Here is an 18,951-nt window from a genome sequence, read left to right as displayed (position 1 = left end):
TGCTATAAGCACTTGGGCCTCCCGGACCTTGCTTGTCCGCCAGCCTGCTTACCTAGTGGCCCAAACAAAGTGCGCTCTGTTCAGTGTCGTCCCAGCAGCAATCGACCAACCAACCGACCCGACATCCAATCCAACATTCTGTGCCGGCACCTACATCCCTGTTTGCAGCCGTAGAGCTCCGACGGCAGGGGTGGAACGTGAATCGATCCAAGGTGGCCTTACTTGAGCCGGAAATGGGATCTTCTGGTCTCATCTCGAAATCATCAATTACCCGCACAGACGAATCCAACTCGATACCATCTTCAATTCCGAGCGAACGGCATCGAAATTGGACCAGGCAGTGTCGCTTGCGAACTCAGGCTGTAACCCTGTCGCCGGGGCCATCGAAGTCGCACCGCAGCACCGAGCACCGAACACCGAACCGGGGCAGAATTGCTGGCAGCAGAGCGCGCAAATGAGGACCTGAACCAGCACAAGCGAGCGGCTACAAAAGCAAGATATTCGAATCGAAACGAAATACGACATAGCACAAAACACACCAAGCGAAATGAGTGAGAGCGCGGTGGAATGGTGCTGTTCGCTGCTGCTGATGATGTTGCTTGCGCTGCGTTGTTTGTGGGGTTTTTCGTATAGCAGCAGGAGCAGAGCAGGAGAGAGACGAATGACTAGTGGTTGGTTTGGTTGGTTGGCTGACTGGCTGATGCTTGGATGGAGCTCAACAGCTCACCGACGACGACGACGACGACCGGCTCCGCTCGACGACGGTGATGCGAAATGCGGTGTGCTGTGTCTCGGTGCTCGATGCAGCACAGGGCTACGGCACATTGAGCTTTTCGGCGGTTTAATGTGGACAAATTGTAATTGTTGGTACGAGTAGGAAACTGATTTATTGCAGGGTGTTGCCTACAATCCGAAAACATGGAATTAAATTTCAATGTAATTTTTTATTACAATCTATTTTTTCTTAATGTTTTGAAATTTAAAATTTTAAAGGCCCATTATTAGATTTTATTTGTACAGCTTCAACTTAAATGCCGCGTTGAGAAATCCATGGTGAAATATTTTTCATATCCGTATTCGAACACACTCATTTTCTTCTATCCAAAAAATCAGTAAGTGAGACAAGAGAACTGGAGAAAAAACTCATTCTCCTACTTCGTCTTCATCTCGCTCATATTATTATATCTATTTATAGGCGTGTTGTAATGGTCAACAAATGTAAGTTTTGAGTAAAATTTTAATTACTAAGTTGGTGATTCTATTAAGCTTTTCTATGTTTTGTTGATCTGAAGTAGGGACGTTACGATACTTCCGATTTATTGGAATATCGATATTTTTGTTTCGATATCCGATATTTTTATATCGATACTTTGTTTTCAATATATCGGTTATATCGATATTTTTGCTTTCGATATCGATATATTGAATCAGAACAAAGTTATACAAAAATAACAACTGCCTTGTATTTTGTGAAAGAAAATACTTGATCTGAAATGCCGTATTTTTAATGGTTTAGCGATTTTTTTCTCGGTAGCGCGGATGGTGTGAGGTGTGCGCTGCCATCACAAAAAGTTTTGGCAACTCGACACTTTGCATTGACGCGCCATTGTGCAATATCTCTCATGCCGCTGATCCTTGAATTCTTATGCGAATTCAATTATATATTTGATGAAGAAGGCTCGTGAAAATCGAAGAAAATTTCCTACCGATAATTTCTCGTGAAAGTTTAAGAGAATTTCCTTTTTTAGTTAAGAATATTTCAATGGATTTTGTCGTTAAAAAACAGATTTTGTTTTAAAGTAATTTAAACTTTAAAAACCTTCGTGAAAATTCCGAAGAGATAATTTTCTGTTGTAAAGAATCAGAATAACCCGAGGAAAAATACAAAAAAATTGTCAGTGGAATTTCAGCAAATTTCTAGAAACTTAAGTTGATTTTTTCGGGCGAATGGGAAATAGCGAGGTCAGTATCATGCCGACAACGCAGCCGCTATCGGTTAAAACTACGACGAACGCCACCGCCGATGATTGTTGGACTGGAACACTCTAGGGGCCGATTGTATTAAGTCCGTTGCAAAAAATTAAAATTTTGGCGGCCCAAATAGAAAATAAAAAATATATAAGTCGTGTAAGCCCTGCAAAATCTAGTTATTCTATGCCTTTTCGCACAACAATTCCATAAATTAAAATCCAGTGCACAGGAAGATTGAGGTTAGAGAAACACAACTGGATTAAGTAATAGAGAAAAAAGTCATTTCTAATAATTATTGTGAAGGAGTAGTACAGTAATACAATCGTAATTGAAAAACTACTACAAATATATTCTAAATATTTTTATTTTTGAAATATCATATGATTTTCCGATATATCGATATTTTCAATCCAATATATCGGTGATATCGATACTTTGATTCGATTATCGTATCGAATCAAATATCGATATTTTGAAGTGTCGGAACTTCCCTAATCTGAAGTAATAACGACATTCTGAATATTTGTTTCCTATTTTTCCTACTGTCATTTCCTCCTCGACTTCCCTGGGCATAAAAGTATCTTCGTGTTAGCCTCATGGTATACGAATGCAGAAATGTTATTTGGGTTAAAAGTTAATAACTGTGGAAGTGCTGAATGAATACTGCGAGTCGGTAATGTCCCAGAGGATGTAATGCCAATTTGAAGAAGAAGTAATTTTCTATTCGAGAAGTGTAACATTCAATCGCTTATGGTGAACGATTTTTAAATTACATTTACTAGATTTTTTGCTAAACATAGCAGAAACAAATCTGTTGACCTGCTAAAATAAAAACTAAGTGTGTAATAATCTTGGAACATATTCGTGTTGACCTTATTAGGCTAAAACGTCCTATTGTTTGGTATGTCCTTATGTTGTGGTAGTGTTAAACTAGTCCATTCTGGATATAATAACATAAATAACAATTGTGAATTCGCTAAGACTCCTCGAATCAACCACTAGAACACTGATGAGCCCACCGATTTCTGCAATTTAGAAAAAAATAAACAGTTAAATATCAAAGCATTTTTGAAATCAATTTTGTTTTGACACGATGCTTAACTACTATAGGTCGTTTATCCCATTTAAATTTAATCCTTAAATTTGTATTGGATTTGCATTTTAATCGCAAAAATGTGGTCGATTCGGAAACAAACAAAAACTGCTACACTCGCCTTGTATGTCATTTCTTTTATCTCTGCTAAATAATCTTTTTTCTCTCTTTTTCAGGTAATTCAAATTTTGTGAATAATAAAACTTTGAAAGTAAGTACGATATCAATGGATGCAACATTGCAACAACAATTAGTTTAAAAACATTTTTTTGCTTTGTTCGAGTACGGCACGTCTCTGTACACCGGGCGCTTACCTTTGGCTGTAAGGCTGATGCCATACTGGGAGAGAAGAGAAGCGATTAGAAGAGTTGAGAGGGAAGCGAAGCGTCCGCGTGAAAGCTACCTCAATGAGCGATATATGGAAATCGCTTATACCTGTCATAGTGGAAGCGATGAGAAGAGGCGAGAAGCGGCAGCCAAAGAGGCGAAGCAGTTCGTAGAGTGCTTTGCCGCGCGAGATCGCAAAGGATCACTTCTGTATGTTTGTTGATTTGAGTTTACACTCGTTCGCAGTTGTGTAAAATGGCTGTGGGTGAAAAGTATTGCGGGAGACGAAAGCAACATTGTTTATTTTGTTAATTTGGTTAAGGTTGAAAACATTAAAATATGTATGCTTTTAGCTACATGTATTATGATGTATTTCATAGTAGCGGTTCTCATTAATATTGGGAATATTCTGGTGCAGTCCATATATTAAGAAACACTTTGAAACAAAAAACACGTATTTTGCTGTTACCACAGACAAATGGATATTGAACTTGTTATTTTAATATCGTTCTCGTATTTAGGATTAGTTTCAAATGATAGATTTTTCACGCATCTGTGATGCGCGTTTAAACCGAATGAAATAGTTGTGTTCAATCGCTTTGATATTTGATTTTACACTGGAGTCGGTTTTTACGCGGGAGATACGTACCGTGTATTTTGAAAAGCCCTTCAACTTCAACGAAAATCGGGTTTGCGCAATTTTTGCTTATATCCGCATATTAAAACTTCGGGAACAATCCGATAGATAAGGAAATTGTTGTCCCAATTTTTGCCGGCCGTTGGTGGGAAATGGTTTTCCTTTTTTTCTGCGGATTTTTTTGGATTTGCGTTTGTTTACGCCGTTTTTCAAAAAGGTTGCCGAGGCAAAACGATTTTTGTGGAAGTTGTTTTCATGATTTGCGTATCTCCCGAGAAATCAACTTCAGCGTAGAGAAATGTTGTAAGAAGAACATCCATAAATTACGTAACGCTTGAAGGGGGAGAGGTGTTGTCGGCGAAGTGTGATGATTTTCAATTTTCAAACAAAATTTTCAGATGTTTCATACAAAAAAGTGTAACGTAGGGGGGGGGGGGTTCGTGTTGAAAATTTCCCGTTACGTAATTAATGGATCTTCCATAGGAGCAAACGTAAAATAGGAATAAAACATGGTCCAAAAAGTTTTACCATAGCTACGCCCTACGTCTGTTTGTATGTGGTGATAATCTATCGCTCACATCATAAAATCGGTTTTCAATTGCGACATTCTATAAATCTCCCCAACACTCTTCTCTTTGTGCTAAATATGCTTGAAGAAGCAAAATATTCTACATCTGAGGAAATCCATCTTTTTACACTTGTATTTGTTGCGAGATCAACACTCCGAAAAACGCTTTCAGTATGTCATAGCTCGCTTTGATCGCCGCTTCACTTCGCTTTGCTTATCACCAACCTCTTCGCTTCGCTTCTCTCCGCTCCCAGTATGTCATCAGCCTAAGGTTTTGCGGTTTAAATGTCTTATGTAAGACTGCTTGTAGTGACACATTACAGGTCGATTTTAGGGCCCTCTGATTATCAGCCGATTGCAACAGACAAGTTTGCCGTTGACGCATGATGTTATGATAGAATAACATTCTACCAAGGCACCAATGATTACTTCGCCTCAACATCTCAGGTCCCGTTATCAAATGATCATTGAAAAGCAATGGTAACCAGTCTTCAAGGTACAGTCCCGCGCAAATGTTTATCCGTGCTGCCGCACTCGAATGAACATTCTCTCCGGGCTCGAACATGCACTCGTAAAAATGAACATGAACCTGAGCGTAGGCTGGATGCTCATGTTTTTCACCGCCCTCAGCGCGGACGTGAGCGCTGCTTTGAGCACGTTACATCGGTTACAATCAACAGACATTGCTTGGTTGGCTTGGCTTAGCATTTTGGTGTTAAAACTCTAGTTTTAATATAATTGAATTTGAATGGTTCGATGATACCTTGCTCGTAAAAGTAAAAAGGAACTTATTTATCATCTTATTATGCGTGTAGATATTTGAAATATCCTCAATGACAGAGTAAACGGACATTCTACGAAAAACATAAGCATAAGAAAAGTTCAACCCCATACTTCTAACCATTTTTAATTAAATAGCCTTTAGACTTGTTGAGAAGAGTTTCAAAAATACTTCGATTGCATTCCTGTGCAATTTTTTTTTTAAATATTGTCTTTACGCTTCTTCTTCGACTTTAAAAAAGGTGGGAACTTTAAGTTTGATGTAATTTCCTTCAACAGACTTGCACTACTTGCACTGACCTATCTGTACAAAAGTCAAAAATAGTGTTATAAATGTGTATACTGGAGTCGCTTTTAAGCGGATTTCATGAATCACGCGATTTTTTAAGTGGATTTCGAGATTTACGCGAATTTTTTTACAAAGTTTTTCTACGCGGATGTACGTGGAACGAATTTACTTCGCAAAAAGAGATCTCATTATATTTGATTCAAGCAAGTAGGAACGTGGTTATATTTAAAAATGCCGCTAAAGTTTACGATATTGAAAGACAGTTTTGTATTCCGTGATTTTTTTTACCTTCAGTCATTATCAAAGTACTTCATTGGAAAACATGTTCAAATAACCAAATATGGATCGTACCGAACCCGAAATTCATAGAATTTTATGTAATGTGACTAAGTTGTCCAGCACTGATGGATGTCTCTCTACAATGCAATAATCAAATATCACGATTATATAAGCCTCCATGTAAAATTGTAAATATTGAGTGCATCGATCTACTTTAAAAAACAATTCTATATGTTCAACACAATTTATTGAGGTTTTGTGTAAAACAGAATAAGTTGACACACAGTCTACAATATCGTAACATTTATTTTTGCCTTTCTCGTACAACAAAGTTGTACCGAAAGGCTATCATTTCACTCTGAAAACGAACTTTTTACAGGAACATCTGATAGTTGAATTGATGAATCGAGATGATGTCTGTGTGTGTGTATGTATGTGTGTGTGTAGGTTTGTGTGTCTGTATGGTCATTTTTTCAACCTCAAAAACTCACACGATTTTCATGTACTTAGACTGAACTGATTTTATCGCAACAAGTTGCATTCCGCAGAGCCACTCTTCCAATTACATGCTATTTAATTTCATCAAGATTGATCAATGCGTTCGCAGCTGACAATGAAAATGGTTTAGGCAGTTTTCCATTTTTTCTCATATAAACGGGACTACGAGCATTGAGCAGCTACCATGCTAAAATATAAATAACGTTCGCTTGATGGGTTAGAATCCTCGCTATGGCAATATCGATAACGCTAACGCAACGAGCAAAGCTTTTCAAAGCTTGCAATGTGGAACGTGTTGAACACGAAAACTAATCGACGAACAACGCACGCGCTTTAAAGTTGAGAGCGGACTCGATGTTGATTATTGCCATTATACTTTATCGGAGCATTCGCACCAACACAGTTGTAAGTTTAATCGTTGGCAACAGAAATTGCACTCGATAACGACACGATTAACTGCAGGTTCGTACGCTCGTGGCCATGATGGTGTTTGCGTTTGTTTTGTGTCATACATTGGAAGGGGAAAAAGAGAGGTTTCATTGATGCTTCAACATGCTGTTTGGTTTGGGTGGTGTGGAGTAATGGTGAAGTTTGGGTGATTTCAAGGGCAAATTTGAATATAGTTTTCGTTTTATACATCTCCTCATTTCCATATTATATTATGTATGCGGTTTTGTTAGTCTTCTATTTATATTTAGGAATCGTTCAAAAATGGCATCGTTGCCTTGGCGAAGGGGGGTGGGGGTGTCGTTGGTTGAATAATCTTAAATGTATTTAACGTCATATTTAAGTCGGCCTTGAGAATTATTGGCTTAATTTTCAAAATGTTCGTGTACATTTCACTCCGAAATCGAACCTTTTATAGAAGTCTTGGAGACCCATGATGTTATATACCAACCCGACCAGTTAGTCATAACAATTATATCAATATGTGTTACAAATAACAATACTTGAAATACTTTCTCTTTCAAAAATGGATGAAAGAAAATTTCACGATCGTCATAACTTGATTATAACATAATGTATTATGCTTATTTTACAGATAAATTGCCAACATTTTTGGTAGATAGGAATTGGAAAAAAACGAAGTTACCACCTTCAGTATATCTTGATTTAATCGAGAAAGGCATCGTCACCGCTAGGTGGATTAATTTGGGTTTTTCTTCTTCAACGGGTCTACATTTCAACTGCAACTTGACCTGTTTTCAACTAAATGTTCCCTATTAGCATTTAAAGCGATAGTTATAATTTAAGGTTTTCTATGCCTGTCATTGCATAAATGTGTATTGTGTATCTTATGCAGCAAACACTACGAATATACTATGCCCAGGGCGTCAAAAATGTTTCCCTCACGTAAACATTCTAGACTGGACCCAACCATGCTAGTGGCAATCAATTAACTAATCCGTTTATTGTACACTTTTTATGTTTTTTTTTATTTTTTTTTTTTTGAAAGATTGTATGTTTCATTTGTTTCCCCAATTGAGTTTCATTCTTTTAATGAAGCTGAACAGAAACAACAATGTTATGTACCATTTTTGCTAACACACTAAATTTTCATGTTAAAGTTAGTTAGTTTCACGTTTCGGATTATTTTCAATCAACAATAAAACATAACCCACTTGCTTTTCACATAAGACTACAGGGCCACAGAAAATGGGCACTTTTACGAACGTTTTGGCTGTTTTTCCGTTTTGACGCACGCGAATGCAAATACTGAAACCATAACTTGTTTTCATCTACGAACTCCGATCCGATTCGTCTTTTTTTTTTTTGCTATGCCGCTCAACTATGGAAAAATCTTAAAATCTGCTGTCTGTAATGAAATTACTCAATAGCAAGAACAAATTTATTTATTTTTCAGAGCTACCAATTTTCGCTGCATCTCAGGTATTTAGGTACCGGGCAATGATGACATTGATACGTTTTTCAGGGTGTCGACTCAAATTTGAAAATAATATTCCCTGACTTTCCCTGACTTTCCAGTAATTTCTCGAAAAATTCCAGGTATGATTTTTTTTCAAATTCTTAAGCATACTAAAATCCCTGCATGTTTATATCCTTGAAGACCAAACGAGTTCCTGAGTTATTGGAAGCCTATTCACTTGTAGAAGCAGAACATTAAGGCTTTGTAATAAATGGTAGGTAATTCTGGTCGTTCACAAAGATTTTAGTAAATGCGCAGAGCTCCCGAAAGGTTATTATAATTCAGCATTACAAACATCTCTCCAAAATAATGTTATAAACTTTCTGGTGCCCTCATCAACCTTCGGGAATTCTCAAAGTTTCTTTAGAATCGCAATAGACCTCCACGGCTACTTTTTCAAATCGTTGAAGTTTTCATATTCTTTCTGGAAATTTATGTGAAATCTTGTACCTATCTTATCTTTTGACAAGACTTTGGAACTCTTTCCAAACAATCGTGGGAGCTTCTAGAAATCCTTTAAATTCCGTTAAAAAATGCTTACGGATTTGCGGGTATTATCGGGAACGCCAAAAAACCTTCTCTGAAGTATACTTACGGAATAAGAATGCTTATTCACTTTCTGTGGGGTGTATGGATTTCTGATAATCGTCACTTACTGCTTGCAATCTTACAGATATTCAAGAATTCAATTCCTACAATCTCACACAAATCCATTCAGCACTTACAATAAGTCCAGGAAAACATTATAACCACTGCGATACTTTAAATATTTTGGTTTGAATATGCTCAGGTCCTTCGAAAGAAGTGGCATAACTAGCCTCAAATGCTAGGGAGAGCTACATCTATTCCATTTATTTTATCAAGTTTTAGTTATTTGCCAAAACTTCCAAAGTTTTGGAATTACAGCATTGTTTTTTTTTACAGAAAGTTCAATTACTATCAACTCGATGTTAGAATTTTTCAACAACTACAACAAGCGATGAAACTTCATAAGAAATATCTAATGGAATTTTTTGAAGAACTCGTGGAAAAATGTTTGAAGATTCCTTGGCATATTTTTTGTATGAATCCCTCCACAAATACATGTATGTTGAGTAAATACCATACAGTCTATTAAGTTTTTTGAAGCAGAGTTTTTGAAAAAAAAAAACTGCTGAACATTTTTTATTTTTCAGGGAGAATTTTGAAGTAATTTGGAAAATTTTGAGAAAGAAATAATTATAATTATCTTCAGAAGATATTCCAAAGTACACAGGATTCTGTTTTTAAAGGATTTTTTTCAAGACAAGACAAGATTTTTTCGCTGGTTATTTTGATCGTGCGACTACAATTTGCCACCAAAGTATTTGCAACATGTTTTTTAAAAATCTAAATAATTCAAAGAAAAATCACATGGTTATTTTCATGCGTTAAACATTTAGGATGAATTATAAATTGAGAAAATTTAAATCGTGTAAAAACAGAATCCAGTGTATCTCACTGAAGTAATTTCTGGACAAAATTCTCAAACATCAACCAGAATATTTCCTGATTAAATTGTTTTGTAAACATCAAAAGTAACGTAAGTGGTGAACTTATTTTATACATACAAAATCACTCTAATAAATCTACAAAAAATCAAAGCAGCGAATACTGAAACATTGCCGGTTTTTAATAATGTTTTTGATTTAAAAAATTATAAGTAGGCAATATCTAGAGATAAACATAACCATCTGTTAACATGACTATAATTTCGCTTGTAGAGTAAATATGCAAATAGTCGCAGTTTGAAAAGTTCACAAAAAATATCTCACGGTTGCAAATATAATTGAACGTAGCATTGTCTTTGTCTTCTGTAGATAATACAAACATTGTTGAAAAGTTTTGAAGCATTATTTTGAAATTGTCTGATTGATGTGATCTTCTTGATTCTGTCAATTTATATCAAATTACTTTAAATTTTCTAGGAGAGCGTCTATGATTGTGGAGTATTGAGTAACGTTTTACCATCGCCACCTACTTACATGCGGTAGACCATATTATGCTTTTATCCACTATTAGCGAAAGAAACCCAGCTTTGCCCGGATGTTTCAAATGTCACAATGTACTATTTGCAGCACCGCACTCTAGATCAATTTCCGTGCGTTTGTTTTGTTTTCTTCAACAGCTGACCCAAAATTGTATTCTAATAATATTTACCAACTTTTTGTATATACAAACCTTGCGGATCCCAAAACGAATCGATCAGGGAAAAAATCTTGCAAATCGGTCAACCCGTTCGCGAGTTAAATCGTCAGGAAGAAAATCTCAACTCATTTTTATTATATAGAAGAAGAAGAAGATATAGAAGATCATTCTCTCAACATGCTCAATAATTTGACCACCTAAGTGCCAATGTCTTTATAAGCCCATCATCAAATGGAAGTTCATGAAATGGTTTTTAAACATTATCTACAGAATCTTGTTTGTGGCACTTTCAATCGTAGTATTCGACGTTTTCTTGAAATAAGCCTTAAAATATAAAGTTTTTGGTTGTAGGTTGGTTGAAATTTTTTGATGATTGTTTGTTAAACGGTTTTGAACTATGGTCCATTTAGGCCTTTCGATTCAGTTTCGATTGCTTCCACTAGATAATTTTCATACATTTAGGCGATAAATTTACATCAAAAGATAATGGGATATTATTGGTTTTTCATTGGAGTCGATTACTTGCAATATAGTCAGCAATTTAAATTCATTGTGATATATCGTATTTCCGGCAATCACATCAACATAATTACATTACGACTAACTCTCTCGATTGATGATTAAATATTCGACCGAACTTCTTTTGTTTGATGGGAACATGACCTGCACGCCACTAATGAAAAAACTGCAAAAAATTTAAAAATTACTGGCAAAAAACCACTAAAACTAAATATATATTTTTTTCTTATGTTGTGTGATTTTTTAAATTTAAATACACTGGATTCTGTTTTTACACGATTTATATTTTCTCAATTTTCCACTCATCCCGAATGCTTAACGCATATCAATTATCATGTGATTTTTCTTTGATTTATCCTGGATTTTTTGAAACATGTTGCGAAGAGTTTGGTGGTAAATTGAAGTCACACGATCAAAAACAAGAGCGAAAAAAAATCGTGTAAAAACAAAATGTTGTGTAATAAATTATAAGGGGGACTTTTCATAAAAGCTTTTTGGATCAGGCCTGAACAGTGACCATTTGAGCAACCTCTGTTATTGATCTAAAATAGATTAATAGAGGCAAATTAGATTACCATGAGGAACATGGAATATGCCCGAAGTAGACTTTTAGCCAACGAGTCACACGAAAAAATTAAATATGCTTCACAGCTTGATTTTTTATTAAATCAATATAAATTTTTATTATTAAGGTTTTGTGATTTTTCCCTGACCTTAATCAAAATTCTCTGACTTTGCCTGACTTTCCCTGACATTCCAGGTCCAAAATGAAATTCCCTGACTTTCCAGGTTTTTCCAGGTAGTCGACACCCTGGTTTTTCCTGTTATTGTCAGAGGGTTTTTAAGACCTCCTACAATCCGTTTTGATTTGAATTCCGAACAGATTCATAATTCGAATACTCGTTATTTTTAGATATGTCTCAAATATTTCATTTGAATATTTCATAGGCTTCTTCTAAAAATGAATGATCGGTTAATATTTATTCGGGACATATCAGATTATAAAAGTTAACAAAAACTCGGTGAAGTTATGCTTCAAGCGTTTTTGGTGCTTTTCTGAATTTCAAACAAAGATTAAATAAAAAAATCATTGAATTTTTACAGTCATAATCAGTAAAGTACGATCATTAAGCGCTTGCCTGAAAATTCTTTTCTTTCGCTTTTGAATAAAACAATTTATTGTTTAGAATATTTTCATTCTTCCGTTTGAAAGTTGAAAATGTGCACAAATATACAAAATAAGAATCAAAACGGTATTTTCAATTATTGTTCGTATTTTCAAAAAATATGTGTCGGAGATTTAGAAAGGTTGACGTTAGAAATCGTCCGGAAATAATAGAACAAACCATCTGTTCCCCCATATCAAGGAAGAATAGGGGCAGTGCATAAAAGTAGCACATAACGGTGCTCAACAGGTTACTGAAAATGTTATTCTTGAGCCAAAGCAGATGCTGATACTTCGCCAACTGATATTTAAGACGTGGCGAACGTTTCGCAGAAAGAGTTTTCGAACTGAATAGAATACTGTTTCAGACTTTCCAACAACTCTTTGATAATTTGAGAACAATGTCGTGTGTAAATTTTAACCTTAAGCTGTTTTTCTAAAGTTATATTTCGAGACCAAATCATCAAATTCGTATTTTTTCCGTTTCCTGGAATGCAGATTTTCGGGAAAAATTGAAGCCCTAGGTCCATTTCGAAGTGGCCAGGTTAGGTCTTATCGATTCCCGGATGCCACTTTCGGACTCCTGAAAGCAAGCTATGTGTCGCTTTCCATATTTGGAATTATTCGCATAAGTGGTCCACCGGGACCGGATTGTAGGTTTCTAAGCCGATTTACCATTTTTGCATTCGTATATCATGAAGCTAACACGATGATACATTTCTTGATCTGCAGCCAGCATTGGTCAACAAATGAATTCTAGTTTCTGGAGAAGACATACAACATGATGAAAGGAAATGTTACATGACAACAACGAAAAAATGCATTTCTATCATACCCTCGGAAAACCCGAAGCATCTTCGGTGCCCGTGGATCGATCTGAGATTTAGTATGAGCACGCCAAATTACAAGAGTTTCCGGTCCCGGTTTTATAAAAAATCGGATTCATCCCTTCAACCCAAGCACACCATTTTGCATCCGACAAATTAAGTTTTCCTTTATCAGACGCGGGAAATAGTTTTGGAGATAAACGTTACCATGCGACGAAAACGTCAATTCAAATGTTCATTTACATAAGCATTCATGCTCAAATCGCAAATCACTAAAATAAATGCCGCTCCTAAAATAAATGGCCCTCCTTAGCCGTGCGGTAAGACGCGCGGCTACAAAGCAAGACCATGTTGAGGATGGCTGGGCTCGATTCCCGGTGCCGAAAATAAGATTGTTCTGCATTTGTTTGACTAGTTTTCTGTGCAAAAATGACAATATTTAGATGTAATTTAAATTAAATCAGTTTATTTAAGAAGGCAATTTACAATGCGTTACACTTCAGTTCATGTCAAAATTGTGAATTTAAAACCCAGAAATCTTGTCTTTGATTCATGCCAACCGAAAAATAAAGCTTAGCTTCGGCTCAATTGAACAGCGTGAATTAAGAAAACGGCTTGGGAGGTCAAAATGTGTCCATTGGGGGTTTAAAACATGTTGCACTGTCCAAAACGAAGAAAAATTTATTTCAGAAAGTTGCAATTCTTAGCAATTTATCAACAGTTGAAGCCTATTTCAAATGTCTATTCCACAAATAAGGCTTTTATCTATGCAATAATGTGATACCCGATTGTACCGAATTTGTCATTTGACAGATATGAGCAGATATTGGTATATACTTTCTCTAGGGGTCCAAAATCGGACATGTAGGGGTAACGGCTCAAACCTTGGCCCATTATGCTACGGTTGAGCACATTTATCGTTATAAATTTTCATATATTGCATTTCCAACCAGAATTATTCCACCAGCCAGCTTGCTTACATTTGGTTTTGACACCAAATAGCAAAAGACGACGATAAATGTCCGCAATATCTCATTTAAACCAGCGAAAGTCTCGAGAGAAATGGACAAAAGGTCGGCATCCTTGTCCCTATCATGTGGATAATTCATCAGCCCACTTGGGACGAGTGAGTGTTGATTTCGAACATACGAGAGATAAAGATGGAAGATGTTTATAGTACCAGTCATTTTGCTTGCGTTAAATAAAGGCAGCATGCAAACAAATAGAGAAAATCAAATCATCTTATTGAGCGTCAATTCTAATTGGTTGCATGTAAAATACTACCACACTGACTGTGAGAGTGCGTTTCAGAGGTTTCAGATTCCCCCAATAGCACGCTTACCAAGGACATGCTAACGAAAATACTATTATATGAATCGTTTATTTCCCAAATATTTACCATATTTGCAAGTGTAGAAGTTAAAAAAATGAAAACTGTATTAAAAACTTCATTTTCAAAAAGGCTACATGTTCTAGCCCTCATGTTGTACCTTCAAACAAATTGCATACGTTAATTATTGACTGCCGCATAATTTTGAGATTTACTGCTAGTTGAAACCATGGCAGTTGTGTTGCTCTCGCTCTTGCGATACTCTCCAAGAATTTTTTTTCCAAAACGTAAACAACGCTTTAGGTGGGGATGGTGCATAACGCACTACTAAAGAAAGCCAATTGTAAAACTTATTCTAGGCAATTCCTTGCTTTGTACTGTGCATAAACAGTTATAACTGTGCCAACTACCTGATATTATTACACAATTATTCATAAATAAAATTTTTGGATGCTTGTTTTAACTCTGCCTGCATTGAAGTTTTATGATTGGTACGTGCGTTTGATTCCACTCCTCTCTATATCGATCAGCTGTTGTGAATCCTCTCAAAACTCTCTCGTGTTTCAACTTCCCGAGTTGAAAGAATACTTTTCGGTATCATTTTACAGATCAAAATACTTTTTGCAAGCAATAATAAATCTAAATTATGATGAAGGTATTTGTCAAGTAATTTGACTTGAAATTAGTCACATGAAATGACGTTGAAAGTTTATCTAATGAAACATACGATCCATTGTATCTTTCCATTATGATTTGAGAAAATGTTTGTAGGATTCGTGCGAAAGATGATAAAACTAAATATTCTTACACTAATTCAATCATTTTATTTATTCAATCAAATTATGAAGAAAATGGTGTGTCTAACCACGAAAGGTTGATGCTTGAATCGCTTTTGATTGAATCGTGTTTGGAAGCCGTAAGGTAGGCAATTATTTTTGGTATGTTCTGCGAATGAAAGCGATTATATCGTGATTCGTGAAAAGCATCATGAGGGCCCATTTACAAACTACATGATGTTTCAGGTTGTGGGAGGGTACTTGTCTGAGCGTTAAGGACTATAAATTTCAGAATCCTACCATACATATGAAGCATTACTAGAGGCTTGGTGTGGGTTGAGTTTAGCGTTATGTAATTTGCGAATGAAACTTAACCGCTGAGTGGATTAACCTGTTTTAACAAAAATTCTTAGCAACCTAATCGCAAGCATCGGATATTCTATCTGCAGCTTTTGGTTATTTTCTCCAGTACGGGTTATTGGTGAGAATGTTTTGATTTTAGAGTTTCACCTTATAGATAGTAGAATCTATAGATGAGCGAAAGCATGGCTGAGTCGATTTTTTTGCCCGTGCACACGCGCATATGACGTCACAACCCTTAACGTTTCCATTGAAATCGTGACGTCATGCTCGTTTGGAGACACGTTTGACAGTTCGTTTGGAGACAGAGGATTTATCTTCGCTCATCTATATATTCCACTATCTATATTTCACCTATACTAACGTAGTGCTACAAATCGAAAGCATATGCCACCATTTGGCTACGGGTGCCCCCAGAATTGTCCAAAAAAGTTTTGGTTAATTATGTCGCTATACTAATGGAAATTGTGAAATAAAAATGATATCTGACATAGTGTGGTTGTTATCCATTCATCTGATGTGCGAAAGCAGGTATGTTCATTCATAAAACTTTTTTATTGGGCAAAAGAAAAACTCTAGTACAGCCAGCCTACATAAGTCAACGAAACATGGCTGCTAAAAAACCGAGTCGAAGTGATTTTTCACGCAAGATAAATGCTTGTAATAGTTTAAGAAGTGTATAAATCTAGAGTTATGAAGCAAATATATGTTTGATACACTTTTCTATAGAAGCAGTGATTAATATCTCCCTACAAATCGACGTATTATCGCTGAAATATTGATTAATTTGCGTGAAGAGCCAATGTTACATCCAGAGCCAACATTACCGCCGGTTACCCTACCTTAATTCTGATTACAAATTCGTAATAATTTTGTTCTAAAAATTAAATGTTATTTTAGTCACTTCTACAATTAACAAATCCAAACAGTTATGTCCAATCATTAAGCGCCATTATCCCACTATCCGGAGCACTTTATACCGTATCGCCGCTATTTTTTGTCCATTTCCCCATGCGAGAGCAGCAAACGCAGCACAGCACACCGGCTATGGTTCGACGTTGTTGGGTTCGACCTCCGCTTCATCTATCTCTCATAGCCAAGCGTCGTCGTTTCTAGCCGTTCTTGTTGTTGTTGGACTCCGGTAATGTGATTCGTCGTCGTCGTCGTCATCATCATCATCACCACCAGGGCAGGCACCTAACCTACCTATACCGGGAACCGGGCAGTGCCACTCCGGATTGTGTACGCGGGCTGCTGTTCAACGTCAGCTTCGGAACACATTTTCTTCGAGGCTTCTTCCAGCACTTCGGGAGGGCGCACTGCTTTTGGACTGGCAAATAGCTGGAGAGCCGGCGAGGGTCTTCACTCATACGTCACGTTGATTCCTCCCTCTGCTGGTGCTACGTGTGTCCCTCGTGTATGCGCGCCGCCTCGTCCTCCCACCCTGAAGATACTTCTGGAAAGTTTTTCGTACCCACGTTCTATAACTGCCGAGATAGGGATGCCAGAGGGGGAGCAATTCGGAATTAGTGAGTGAACGACGAATGCCGGGTATTTTCCAATCTTACCTTTGCCATCCAATGTAGCAAACGACATAGACGGGTGGTGAGTAGGCGGATGGTCGGCACCACTAGAGAGCATCATCCCACACCGTTTCGATTCCTACCAGGGGATGGGGGGGTGGAACGCTGCCTGTCGGTGTTGGAGTATGGCATGCCTAGAATAAAGAAGTGGAAGTAGCGTCAGCAAGGGGGAGGACAAAATCGTAGTCGTCGTCGACAACGACTACGAATATCTCAGAAAAACAACGCAATGGGAATTGCGAGCAGCATGGCAAGGAGGATATAAATGATGTTTTTGTTGTATTATGTATGAAGTGGAATCTCGGGCAGGGTGGAAACGGGTGCGAGGGAAGCCCCCAAGAAAATGGCAGGGAAAAAGCGATTGGAGTATGCCAGTAAGAACAACAATTTCAACATCAATAGCAGCAGCAGCAACAACAAAGACCGGAAAGGTAACAGCAAGGTAAGAAAATTGTCTACTATTCTGGATTTGAGTTCCTGATTCTGGTTCGGGGAGTCGAGCTGGAGCTGTGTGCTTCTGGACGTGCTTCGATGGAGGATTTTGTTTGCTTGACTTGGCGTGTTGGGAAGTGTTGTCAGGAAAAAGTTTTGTTTCCATCATCACTACAGATTTAAAAATTCAATTTGAATCGAGATAGTGGAGGTATTCCGTAGCTAAGGCGCCAGATAATTTTAAGCTACACAAAACGTAAAAAGTCGCAGCTACAACACACATTAAACCAAATAAATTAAAAATGGATTGGATTCAAAGAAACGAATTAGAGATTGGATTCGGAGATTCATATTAAAATCATTTTATTGAATTTTTAGATTGGTTCTACCGCGTGATTGAATTTAGAGAATAGGTATAAAAAGAGGTAAACAGTATACAAATAAGAAGATTGATTAGGGTCAGATGTTTAGAATTTGATTGCGGATTTCGAGTTTGTAGTTTGACGTTAAATTTTAAAGTTAGATATACATGCTCTGATTAAAATAGAGTCTGAATTTGAATATTGAATTTTATGGAAACTCAAATAGCTAATTTGTTTTGGAAAATTGATCTTTGCGCTCCGTTTGGTGGTTGAGTTTCGGGTTGTTCGCTCCACAAGTTTGGCAACACTGGTTATTCCTACACAGCATCATGTTTCGATTCAAGTGTTCTGAATGGCAGTAAAATTATTGCCAAAGTAAGAAGCCGACCAACTTTTCCTGATGTTGATGTACTTGTTCTTAGCTATTGAGCACAAAACTGCTCCGAAACAGTTTTCCGAAAGATTCCCGCAACAAAGTCAGATTACATTTTTGTTCCTTGAGATGATCTTCCGAAGTACCTTCAGCAAGTTTTTGGTTTTTGAGGGGGCAGAGGGTCTGTTTACACTTTTTCTTGGAGAATACGACCCCCAAGAGTGGATTACAAATGTGATGTAATCCATTGTTGTTGTGCATCTTTTCTCGATTCCGTAACCCGATCCTAATCGAAAACCGAGAGAAAACACCTCCCAAGCAGTCTGAGTCATGGCCTTGCTTGTTGCCGTCCGTCCGTCCATGCCCGTTCGTATATCGACCCCATCTAATCTCGATTACTGTGAGCAGGGGCGTTCTCATTTCGGGTGCTGCCAACCTGTACCGCGCCGCCACCAGAGAATCGGCAAAAAGCCGGCCTAGTCCCAAAAATGTGTTGTTCTGCCTGTTTTCAGCGATTGGTCCTACCGAGAACGACAAAGACACATTGCCTCGTCGTTGTTGGGTGTTTTGGAACGGACCGGACCGACCGGGTCGTCCGTTCTGCTTTGCCTTGTCGTGTCATTATCGTGTGCTATGCATGCGATTAAATTGTTTTGAAAATTTCAAGGCATTTATCTTCGGTTCCACTT

The 18,951-nt window shown here is 37.2% G+C and overlaps 1 protein-coding gene across 4 annotated transcripts in view; it reads left to right on the top strand.

The window, feature by feature from the left end:
• LOC134221373 (trithorax group protein osa) overlaps nucleotides 1-18,951 on the top strand; it is a 535,812-nt gene that overhangs the window by 288,528 nt on the left and 228,333 nt on the right. Inside the window, exon 1 of one of the 4 annotated variants that reach the window (XM_062700567.1) lies at nucleotides 17,257-17,537. The exons of the other annotated variants lie outside the window; for them this stretch is intronic. Coding sequence (XP_062556551.1) covers nucleotides 17,439-17,537 — 99 coding nt within the window. The 5' untranslated portion in view covers nucleotides 17,257-17,438. Of the gene's footprint in view, nucleotides 1-17,256; nucleotides 17,538-18,951 lie in introns of those variants that run through there. 4 annotated transcript variants of the gene reach the window in all.

Source organism: Armigeres subalbatus, chromosome 3 (assembly GCF_024139115.2).
Source record: "Armigeres subalbatus isolate Guangzhou_Male chromosome 3, GZ_Asu_2, whole genome shotgun sequence".
NCBI classification, from domain to species: domain Eukaryota; kingdom Metazoa; phylum Arthropoda; class Insecta; order Diptera; family Culicidae; genus Armigeres; species Armigeres subalbatus.
Note: the sequence above shows the minus strand (reverse complement) of the source record. Positions and strands in the feature narration are given on the sequence as shown.